At 32.0% G+C, this 12,466-nt stretch overlaps 1 protein-coding gene across 1 annotated transcript; it reads left to right on the plus strand.

The window, feature by feature from the left end:
- The first annotated feature begins 906 nt into the window (after positions 1–906).
- Positions 907–11,926, plus strand: LOC142618870 (TMV resistance protein N-like). Its single transcript, XM_075791909.1, has 8 exons — positions 907–1,102; positions 1,803–1,827; positions 2,151–2,675; positions 6,914–8,009; positions 8,131–8,406; positions 8,502–9,380; positions 9,457–10,050; positions 10,935–11,926. Exons 3-7 carry the CDS (start codon positions 2,179–2,181, stop codon positions 10,027–10,029), a joined length of 3,321 nt encoding a protein of 1,106 aa, XP_075648024.1. The 5' UTR covers positions 907–1,102; positions 1,803–1,827; positions 2,151–2,178; the 3' UTR covers positions 10,030–10,050; positions 10,935–11,926.
- Positions 11,927–12,466: the final 540 nt, after the last annotated feature.

Here is a 12,466-nt window from a genome sequence, read left to right on the forward strand (position 1 = left end):
TTCACCCTAGTCTACACACGTCTCTGGTTAGGGTCGAATTATGTATTAAAATACCCTTACCTCAACGCATCACAAACAAGACCCACTAACATAAATTGCCACCCTACTTTGACTTCAAAGGACAAAGAATGGGTATTAAAAAAAAAAAAGGTTTTGTTGGTGTTTTAAAAAGCAGAAGAAATCATCTGCCTGAAAGCAAGTAAACTATTCAAAATTTCATAATTTTCCTTTAGATGTCCTTCCCATATAATTTGGTATGGTTTAATTTAAAGCATGCAAAGGGGTTTCATTTGTTAGGAACTATTAAATGACTTCTTTGTTTTTTCATTGGCTACAAGTTATTTCTTTTACATTGCGCATCTACCAAAGTTCTTCCATGATTAAAGATCCGAATCCAATTTATACAATCCTATCCGTTAAAAATCTAGAAGCTTAGCTCTAAAGATTGGGAAATCAACAAACGATAACAGGTGAAGAATCGGAACCCATAAACTTATTAATTCTTGAGAAGGCAAGACAACAACTAAGTTGGAATTACAAAGAGTCAATTTGCTGGGCACACTTAATTAAGTTGACATATTCAAATGTTTAAAAAACAAAAGTGGGTTTGGAAACTGATCCCCTCTCATGCTTCATCTGATACCTACAGTTAAAAGAGAGGAATGGCCGCTTGCATACCCTATTTTGCCAAAAGAAAAGAAGTCTTCGTGGGTCTTTTTTTATTTATTTATTTTTAATCAATTTGAGAACTTCCAGTCATCCTTTTGACTGGAAGATGCCTAGAGGAAAGAGAGAGCATCTTGACAAAGGAAAAAGAAAAAGAAAGATTAAAAATAATTGTTGTCGTTGTTGTTTTGCAAGGACAATTCCTGGAAAGAAAGCGTCACTTGCACAACTACTCTGTTTAAAGCTACTTTTGAGCATAAGTAAAGATAAAAGAAAAGGTTGGAATTATTTTTTTGAGAGCATTGCCTAAGAACAAAAACAAATTCTAGTATAAAGCAAAAAGTTGTTCTATAAATTCGAATTGTATCCAGAAGCGTTGTTTCAAGAGGTTATTATAGAACTTCACAACAACCAATTTCTGCAATTCTCCAAATTTGTAAGTTATTACTTTTCTTGCACACATCCATGTCTTCTACTTCCCTCCTAGAAAAAAAAATTATTCACAACGAAGGTTTTTTTTTTTTTTTTTTTGCTCTTTTAATTTATTTTACTTCAATTTGAAATTGCAATGGAACTACTTAGTGGTTCAAGATTTATCAACATATGCTACGATTTATTCCTTTCAAACAGATGGTAGCCACTAGGGTCATTAGGATATTGAACTTCTTGCATTCTTGTACTAAGAGTAAGGGAGTAGCAACACTAATTAAGAGTCTATTTGCTGAACACACTTAAGTTCTTCACATATTAAAGTTCAAAAAACAAAAGGGGTTTTGAGACTGATCCCCTCATGCTTGATCTGGTAACTCCTACAGTTAAAAGAGACATGGTAGATAGTTTGAATTGGCAAAAACATTTTATTAATTGATGTCAAAGCTTCTTTTTATAAATGTTCTTTTCTCTCAACTCTCATTTTTAGGGAAGCAAATGCTTTTGCTAAATTTGCTGCCTCTCTCAGATCCTTTAATTTGTTTGTTGAAATAAGAACTCCCTACCTGATTCTATTCAGGATGTGTGGAGGAAGGATGTAGTCTTATCATTTCAGTTAAAAATAATTGAGTTTATCCTGTGTGTATATATTTATATTACAAATAATCATTACATTTAAAAATATTTTTTGGTCATTGTTTTGCCAGGAAGATTTCTCGAAGAAAGACCAAGGTAAATAAGAAGGGGTTCAAACTTGTTAGTGGGAAATAAATACTTGCTTTCAAGAATAATCAATTTAGTTAGTAAGAGAAAAAGAAAAGGTTAGAGAAGGCCGCTTTATTTCAAGCTAGCTTTTGAGCTTTATAACCACTGCTGCAACTCCTTAAATTTGTAAATTTTCACTTTTCAGACGCATCTATCTCTTTTATTTTTCTTTTCTCAAAAAATTCACGTTAAATCATATTCTTCTTTCCTAGCTAGTTATTTTACTTTCCACACACGTCCTTCAAATTATTTTTTTACTAATTTATTTTTTATCCTTATTGTGGTTCAAGATTTACCAACATATTTCCATTGGATTCAATGAGTACTCAAGGAGCCTCACTGTTGTCATCATCATCTTCTTCTTCAAGACGGTGGATATATGACGTTTTCCTTAGTTTCAGAGGCGACACACGCAATAGTTTTACTGATCATCTATATGTTGCTTTGCAACGTTCGGGTATTTCTACCTTTAGAGACAATGAAAAACTAGAGAGAGGAAAATCTATTGCACCAGAACTATTGAAAGCAATAAAAGAATCGAGATTTGCTATTGTTATTCTCTCAAGAAACTATGCATCTTCGACATGGTGCTTGGATGAACTTGTAGAGATCATTCGATGCATGAAAGAAATGGAAATGACCGTTTTACCTATATTTTATAAAGTGAACCCATCTGATGTACGAAATTTGAAGGGTACTTTTGCACAAGCTTTTGCTAAGCATGTAGAATGTTTGAAGAACATAGAGAAGGTGAAAACTTGGCGAGATGCTTTAAGTGAAGTGGCCAATCTCGCCGGGTGGCATTCACAAGATAGGTAAAGTAATTTGACTTTTTAAAAATGTTTCAAGTAGCTCTTCTTTTATATATATATATATACCATGAATTACATCATACAATACGATATTTAGACTATAATATATGTTATGTTTAATCCGCCCACATTATACATGATAGGTAATTTATATTACTTTAAACAGAGTAAGATTTGATGATTTTTTTTTTTTGAGGAAATAAGATTTGATGATTTGATCCTTTAATTTATCAAGAAATATCTCATTAAATAGTTATAAATAAAATGAAAGAATTTAAAGTATATAATATGATAAGGTTAAAATTGTTAAATAAGAATATTCAGAATAAATCTCAACCTTTGGAAAGTGGGAGAAAAAAATAAGAATGATAAAATAGTTTTTTTTTTTTTTTTTAAATTATAGAATAATACCAAACATATTTACTAAATAATATGATTTTAGAATCCAATAGCGCAAACAATGGATTAACATGTTGACCGTGATCAAATTTCATATAAGTTTCGAGTTAAAAAATTGATATATTGTAAAGCCGGTTGTGGAGGGCAAGAGTGTATTATTTTTGATATGTCAAAACTTACTTTTTCTTTTCTTTTCTTTTCTTTTTTGCAAAGATGCAAAACGTAAAAATACTTATTTGATGTAAATATTTTTATTAATGTAAGAGAATATCATATATTAAATCAAAATTACAAACATTTCATGTATAAGCAATAAATAAATATGCGTGTACATTATTTTTTGGATATATATATATATATATATATATATATATAGCTTAACCCCCCCCCCCCCTCCCCACTAAAAAAAATTTCTGACTCTGCCATGGTGTACAACCACTACAAGTATCACCAAAATCTAAAAGCAATGAAAATGGTAAAAATCACACAGATTTGATGATGAAGTAAAAAATTAAATTAAATTAAAAAAAAAAAAAGCCAACTCACCTTCCATTGTCGTTGCCACAAAACTCTAGAATTCCTCTAAAAAATCTCCCCAATGAACGAACTTGTTTTCAATTATCAGAACTTTGATGCTCTAAAGAACCTTTTGGATGGAAAAACTAATGAACACACTAGTATGCTTAACAACTTTTGTGGTTTTGTCAAATTAGGCTAAAGGTTGTAAAATCATGGGGAAGGATTTTTTGTATAGGCTTAGTGAAAGAAGGCTCCCTTTAAATAGTTTTCTAGGTCAAGGAGTAACATTATATTGAAAAATTAGGTTAAGTTGTTAGACTAGAAAAGATAGTTAACTTCTTCCTAAAATCACAATTGAGAAAACTTGTTTAAGTTTGGGTCAATAGAATGTCAAGCTGAGGGTTTGTAAACTTTGTATGAAGTTTACTCGAACGAGTCTTCTCATGCTTGATTTCTTCAATGTTACTCCTTCACTTGATACTAAGCAAACTATTTAAATACAACTCTCTCTAACACTTATTTAACTTAACACGGGAATTAGCCAACACAAATGTAAAACCTAACCATTACAAATAAAGTAGCAATAGAATTAAACACCATTATTATAATTAGTCAAAATAAAATTCTATTTAAAAAAGAGCTTTAAATTTGAATTGATTAAAATTATAAACATAGTTGTGAGGGCCTTAATTTAGCCAAATAAATTTTTTTTAATAAAATAGCCACATTATGAATAATAAAATAGCCACAGATTTTTTTTTTTAATTTTAAAGTTGTGTTAATTATTATACGCATTGTATATGTTCCTTGTGGCTCACTACATAAGAGCCTAATATGTCGCACAAAGTGCTTATGTTATATGACTTTCTATAATAAGTATATTAAAGTTATTCATAAATATTGGTTTAAAATAAACTTTATTATCAAATCTTCAACACGTTTAAATACTATTTTAAATTATACTATTAAAAGTTCAAAGAATTTCAAGTTACTTTAATCATCTATATATCATAGTTTTTAAGTTTACGTCGTAAACTTTCTCTCAAAAAAAAAGTTTGTGTCGTTAAGGCCTCGTTTGGGAGGAGAGAATAAAATGGAAAAGAATGAAAAGAATAATTTTAGAATATTCTTTCATTCCCTTATTTGGGAGTTTTAATTTAATAGAGGGAATGAACTTCCATTCCCTTGTTTGGGAGTTTAAGTAGGAGGGAATACAATAAGTAGGAGGGAACACTCATTCTTCTCTAGTTCCTTAAAACCTCAAATTTTCATTCCCCTCGAAATTGGGAGGAATGTGAGGGAATATAATTAGATTTAATAAATTTTTTACTAAAACTCCCAAAATACCCCTATATATTCAACCCTTTATTTTAAAATTGGAGGTCTAATAGTAATATTGTCATAAAATGATTCCATTCCATTCCCTCCATATTACTCCCAAACAAGATTACTTACATTCTATTCATTTTCATTCTTTTCCATTTCTTTATTTTAAAACATCCAATCAAGGTTATTTAATTCCATTCTATTCCATTCCTTTCTCTTACTTAAATACATTCAATTTTCATAATGTAATTTAAATTTCTTTTATCTTATTTTTGTTACCTATGTATTATTCAATTTAATGATAAAAGTGAAATGTTTATGTTTTCATAGTTCAAAAGTTATTGTGGTAGAGAGGAGATTTGAACCCTAAATATTTTTATTGGAAACATCAACAGTTGTTGATTGAGCTACAAAACTCTTTTAACATATAAGTGAAATATTTTCCTCCATAACATTTATAACTTTTAATGAACTTCTGCTAGTGCGCACCAATAGTATATGTAAAACTGAACATATTTTATTTATCAATAATTTGAGATGCACTTGGACTTGTGGAGCCCTGAAAAGATGAACCATGAAAAGATTAACCAAAATGCTTGCTTCATGTACAATTTTTTATTGCATGAATAATTTGAAATGTACAGTTGCTCAAGCAATTACAAATTCTTGTGGCTACTCTACTTAATATCATATTCTCAGAGAGAGAGAGAGAGAGAGAGAGAGAGAGAGAGAGAGAGAGAGAGAGAGAGAGAGAGAGAGAGAGAGAGAGAGAGAGAGAGAATTGTCAAACTTATATGTGGAAACAGAGCTGTCAAAAAAAAATCTGGGTAAACTCATTATAAGTTACTTGTTGTAATAGTAGAAGTTCTACTTCGAATAATAATTTGTTGTGAAAAACATGTAAATAAAAAGGTAAGCAATACTAGACACAAATGTTAACATAATTTGATAAAATCTATGCCTACATTCAAGGGCAATACTAACCAAAAGAAAATGAAATGTTACATTCACAACAACAATTTCACAATATATCCTAGGCAACAAGTTGCAACTAGTTGCCTTTATTTTAGTGGTGGGCTTAGATTAGAACGAGTAATAACTTCCCACCTAAAATTTGTTATGAAATATTGTGAACATAGCATTATTCACAAAAAATTCCACTAACAATTATGAGAAAAAAATAACTACACTCCCAAGTCCCAATTGTCATAAAGATAAAGAAATACAAGTTATTATTTCAGCCAAAGTTGTTCTTCACCTTTTCAACATTTTATAAGACATTTATTATTTCCATATGGGCAATATTTAACTCAATTAAATGCAATGGAACACAAAGAGACCTTTGTTTTTATTTGTTTATTTATTTCTATATATTTTTAATATATGACATTTGCTCCTAATGATTTTTTTTTATCATCATACTAAGACACTATTTGGTTTTGGGGGTAAACAGTGACCGAACCCAAGATATCTTATTCAATGATAATAAACTTTACCAATTAAACTAAGTAGAACCCTATGTAACTTTTGTTTTAAGAGAACACATTGTGTTATAAAAGCAAATCTTACATTCAAAATATCTTTCTTTCTTCTTTTTTTTCTTTTTTTTTTTTTTTTCTTGACAAAGGGGAAAAATTCCTGGTGTTGCTTATACTATCCTAGGTCAAAAACTTATTAGATTCAAAACCCATCCGAACATGGAAACATAAGTAGCATGAAATAAGGTTTTTTTTTTTTTTAAAATCCAGCTAATATTCATATTTATAATATAGAGTATATAGTGCATATGTCTCAAATTAAACCTAGGTTTCTTAAGGAATGAAAGTAAACTAAAATGATACATTCAGATTTTACATTATAAGTTGTATATACATGTACTTGTTGGAATTTCAGTTTTAATCAACTATACTAAATGCTATATATTTGCAAAATTTTCTAATTTGGATCCTGTCATGGGAGGTTCAAACTCACTGTTTATTATTCCCTCCTTATTGCAGGCCCGAAGCAGAAGTTATTGACAATATTGTGAAAGTGATAATAGATAAACCGAGTTATACATTCTTTGTAGCTACCGAGGGACTAGTAGGAACAAGTTCCAAAGTTGAGAAATTGATGTCACATTTAGCTCTAGAGTCAAATGGTGTTCGCATTATAGGAATTAGGGGAACAGGAGGAATGGGTAAAACAACTCTAGCAAGAGTTGTTTACAGTATGATTTCTAATCAATTTGAAGCATGTAGCTTTGTTACTGATGTCAGGGAAGTTTGCGAAAAATATGGCATACTTCAGTTACAACAAAAACTTTTAAATGATCTTTTGATTCTAAGAGACGTGAATGTAAAAGATGTTGATAATGGAGTTTACATGATCAAGAATAGGTTACGTCACAAAAAGATTCTTCTCATTATTGATGATGTAAATGAATTAGACCAGTTGAACAAATTAGGTGCGAAGCATGATTGGTTAGGTCCAGGTAGTAGAGTTATCATAACAACAAGAGATGTGAAGTTGCTAAAGACACAAAACGTAGATGGTATATATGAGGCTGAAGTATTGAGTAATGATGAAGCTTTTCATCTTTTTAATTTAAAAGCTTTTGACAAAGAGCATCCTACTAAAGATTATCTAGAGCTGTCTCAAGCCTTTGTACATTATGCTAGTGGCCTTCCTTTAGCCATTGAGGTTTTGGGTTCCCTTATGAACGGAAGAAGTACTTTTGAATGGAAAAGTGAATTAGATAGGCTTAGAGAATTTCCTGAAAGAAAAATTCTCAATGTACTTCAAATAAGTTATGATGGACTACATGAAACAGAGAAGAAAAATTTCTTGAATATTGCATGCTTCTTTAATCATAAAAATCAAGAAACTGTTATTTCAATATTAGAATGTCTTGAGCTTCACCCTAAAATTGGATTAAGTTCTCTTATTGAAAAATCCTTCATCAAGTTGCGAGGCAATCGATTGTGGATGCATGATTTACTCCAACAAATGGGTCGAGATATAGTCTGTAAAGAGTGTCCGGAAGACCAACCTGAGAAGCGTAGTAGATTGTGGTTGTTTGAAGATATTGACAATGTGTTCACAAATAATACGGTAAGAGCTTATTGAAAGAACCCAAGAATATACCTAACTAATTCAACATAGTTTAACATAAAGTAGTTATGGTAATTATACATTTTACAATTCACTAATCCACTTTGTTCATGATTATTAGGGAACGGAAGCAATTCAAGGCATCGTCTTAACGTTTCTAGGAACAAAAGGGGCACATTGGAATCGTGAATCATTTTCAAAGATGAATCATTTGAAACTCCTCATAATTAAAGATTCTCACCTCATGTATGATCCCAAATATCTTCCTAATGACTTAAGATTTCTTAAGTGGCGTGGATACCCTTCAAAGAATTTGCCAACAAGTTTCCTACCAAATAAGTTGATTGAACTTCACCTGTGTTTTAGCAACATTGAACGACTTTGGACAGACACAAAGGTAATAATTACCCTTCTACAATTTTTCTTTCAATAGTTTCATTAAACTATAAGGTTTTTGAAGCTAAAAATTATTTTGTTTATGGCTTTTTACAGTCTTGGGAGATGTTGAAAAAGCTTACTGTTCTTAATCTAAAAGGTTGTAAAAATCTCAAAACTCTTCCAAGAAAATTTGAGATGGAATCTCTAAAGATTCTTATTCTTTCTGATTGCTCAAAGATAAAAACAATATCAGAATTTGGGGAGAACATGGGATGTGTAACAAAGCTTTACGTGGATGGCACATCTATTACAAAACTACCCACATCAATTGCAAATTTGAGAGGCCTTGCTTCATTGAACGCAAAGGATTGCAAAAATCTTATGTCTCTTCCCAGCACATTTTTTAATATGACGTGGCTTAAAGATCTCAATCTTTGTGGATGCTCAAAACTACTAAAGAACTTGGGGATTGCTGTGAACGGACAGGTGGCTTCTTCTAATGCTATTTTTGAAACTTTTAAAAAAATAGCTTTTGGTGGATTTCAGCTTCTCCCTTTTTATCCAATGTCGAGAGGTTCTGATTTCAAGGGCTTGCTATCGTCTTCTCTATTTGGTTTGTCTTCTTTGACCAAATTGAATTTAAGTAATTGCAATCTCAAGGAAATCCCCAATGATATTGGATGCTTATTCTCTTTAAAACATTTATCTCTAAGTGAAAATAGTTTTGGTTGCCCTCCGGATAGCATGGCTGAACTATCTAATCTAAAACATTTGAACGTGGATAATTGCACAAGTCTTCAATCCTTTCCAAAGCTTCCTTTAAATATAGGTTTTATTAAGGGATGTGGTTGCTCCTCATTGGAAAGGTTACCGGATCAATTGAAACTAAATTCTTCATTTGTGCCAATCCTCGCACTTCCAGATTGCAGCAAACTAAGTGACAATCAAGGCTTCTTTGACTTGTCTTTTGCAGTGATAAAAAAGTCCGCTCAGGTCTCTCTCTCTCTCTCTCTGTGTGTGTGTGCGCGCGCGCGCGCGTGTTCTAATCAGCATGCTTTGTATGTTTCAGGGACTTTTTCCTAAGAATCAATGTCTGAAGGAATTTTCATATGCAATGGCTTTTCCTGGAAGTGAAATTCCAGAGTGGTTTAGCCATCAATGTATGGGGGATGAAGTGAATATAATGGAACCTTTTTCTCCTTTGTGTAATGACTGGATTGGGATTGCTGGTTGCGTTGTTTGTTCTCTTCCACGTCACCAAACTCAGAGACACTATCACGCTTACTGCACATTGACGGTCAATGGAAAAGATTTTGAATTAGGCGTTCACAATCTTGCTTTATCAAATCATAGTGCCCTATTTTATTTGCTTCCTCAACTCTGCGAGGAGGAGGACAGAAAATCACTATGGGAATGTAATGCAAATGGATTCCATGAGATTGGAATTATAATTGATGGAGACTCAAGCTTGGTGAAGAAATGCGGGTTGTGTGTGGTATATAGGAAAGACATTGAAGATCTCAATCGTACTGTGGTTCAGTGTAGCAACAACAGCATCATTCCTTACGAGGGCTTGAAAGAGTTTATGGTAAATATTGTGAGGAGTCAAGTCAGTACAAGGAATGTGGTGAAAAAAAGCTAAGCAATTGGCAAGAATTTACATGTGAGTCACTGTCATTTTCTTTCTTCTTAATTCAAGTTCCGTTGGTAGTTGCATTATCTTTGTCTATTCAGTGTACATTTATAAAAGGATTGCCCACCATATGTTTGATTAGAGTTGTCAATGAGACTCCTAGTAGTTTGACTAGAATGAACAAAGAATGGCAAGAAATAACTTTTTGTTGGATTTCCAATTTTATTAAGATGTTCATAAACATCTAAGTATATGCATGTGGTTCCAATTTTGTTGGATTTCCCCAAAGGGGTGTTCAATGAAATTGCTTGGGTTCTTTGAAAGTTGTGGCCGCTATCCTAGTTAAAGATACTTTTGGAGCGAATTTTGAATTCTTTTCAAAACTCTATGGCCAAAATAATGCTCAGAGAATTTTCCTAATTCTTGTTTATGTTGCTCACAAGCTCATAATGCCTCATTCCAAATCTAGGTCTTATTTTGTTGAAAAAGGAAAATGGCTAGTGCATACCAGGAATTGTAGAAACCAAGCTGGTAGGTCTTTTATTGATCTTACTGGCACAACCTTAAGTGAGGACCCTGGGCATTGCACCCAGTTATGTATATTACAGTTACCTTCTAAAATGATTATAGATATCTAATTTATTTATTTATTTTTTTGAGTTTTCTTCATGTGAGGGTTGAATTGAGAAGACAACTGGGGACATATGTCCTTTGTGTCCAAGATACTGAAAGCTTAGACCATATTTTCCCCCCTTGTCATGTAGAGAAATTTGGCTTGTTTGATTTGTCCATTAAAATGGATTTCATTCAGCCTTACTTGATTGGCTTATAGGAACAAGGGAGCAGTGAATAAAAAACCTTTATCTGCCACTAATGTGGTCAAAGTATTGTAAAAGTTTGATTTCAATGTGCAGGGTAACTAACAGTGCAAAAACATAGAAAAGCCTAGACAGCAATAGGATAAGCAAGTCCACTCCATTTGGATGACAGCTGCAAGGGTAAGAGAAGGAAAGGGGATCCATTTTCATTTTTTGTAAAAATAGAGGTCCTTGTCCGTGGCTGGTTGTTTCAATTGGGCTGTTGAAGATTCTATGACAGCAGCTTTATTGGCTTTTTTATGAAGGTTTGTTGAAGATTCTAGCTTTGGGATTTCTCTCTGTCATTTAGCAATTTACAAAAGTTTGGGATTGACAGATGGACGAACGTTTTGGCAGAGCCTTGATCTCTAACAACTATTGCCCTAAGTCTTTATGAACATTAGCTTGGATAACAGACAGAGAACTCCTAATATTCTAATCTTTTCTTCTTGTGTTGTGTAGGTTCCTTTGTTTCAATGTACCAAAAAATGAATGGCAAGAAAAGGTTTTTATTGGTAGTTTAAAGGCAGTAGAAATCATGTGTTGGAAAGCAAGTAAAGATCAAAACTGGAAAGCTTTTACTATTAATTTATTGTTTTATCCCATGTTTCCATTCAAAATTATGCATATGGGTTGTCCTGAGTTTAGAAGTCCATAAGCACAAGCTGATCGGTAAGAATAGGCATGACAAATCAAAATGAATAAACTAGAATTCTAATTCTTATATTTTTCTTTGTTTTCCCTTACGTATAGTTTGGTTTGCTTTAATTTAAAGTATGAAAATGGGTTTTAGTTGTTTGGAACTATTAAAAGGCTTTCTTGTTTCTGCTTGTCATATAGATATCTGGTTTAATTAGATCTATCCGTTAGAACTGATTTCTTTTAGCCTTACTCAATTCAGGCATGGATCAAGAGCTGGCTGAAGGGCATCAGCGGCAATTTAAAAAATTTAAAGTACTTCTAAGTGTAGTGTGTCTCTATTTTTTGGTTTATTTGGACTAATAGTAGGAACATGGCAACTTTGAAGGGAGATCCTTTCCCTGCCACTAATGTGGTCATCAATGGTAAAACATTGATTTTCTATGTGCAGGGTAACTGACAGTTCAGAATAAAGGAAAGCCTCCACAGCCGAAAAATAAGTCCAAACCTGTATAGAATACTTAGAAGTAACAAGAGATAATAGAGCTGATGAAGGACATTCAGCAATTAGATTAGTGGACTCCTAATCTTGTACTCTTTTATTCTAGTGCTTTTTTCTTTTTCTTTTTTTTTTTGTTCCTTTCTATCGATCTACCAATAAAAATAATATAAAAATTCATATGAATTGAGTGCTTTTGATGGAGAAAGAATCCGACCAAAAAATGTTTATTTGTTAACTATGTAAAACAGTACGTTTTTGTTAACGTCAGAAAACAAATGAGTTTTTTTTTTCTCAATAATTTCTTTCACATAAATTATATTACACAAAAAAAATTAGTTGTCATGTTCAAATTGGTATAAATTTTATTTTATTTTATTTTTTAAATCAAGCAGTTTGGAGAGAGCTAGTCCCATGTAGCAACTAGCAGTTAGTCCCATGTATCTTTTAA

This window comes from Castanea sativa, chromosome 12 (assembly GCF_040712315.1).
Source record: "Castanea sativa cultivar Marrone di Chiusa Pesio chromosome 12, ASM4071231v1".
Classification (NCBI taxonomy): Eukaryota; Viridiplantae; Streptophyta; class Magnoliopsida; order Fagales; family Fagaceae; genus Castanea; species Castanea sativa.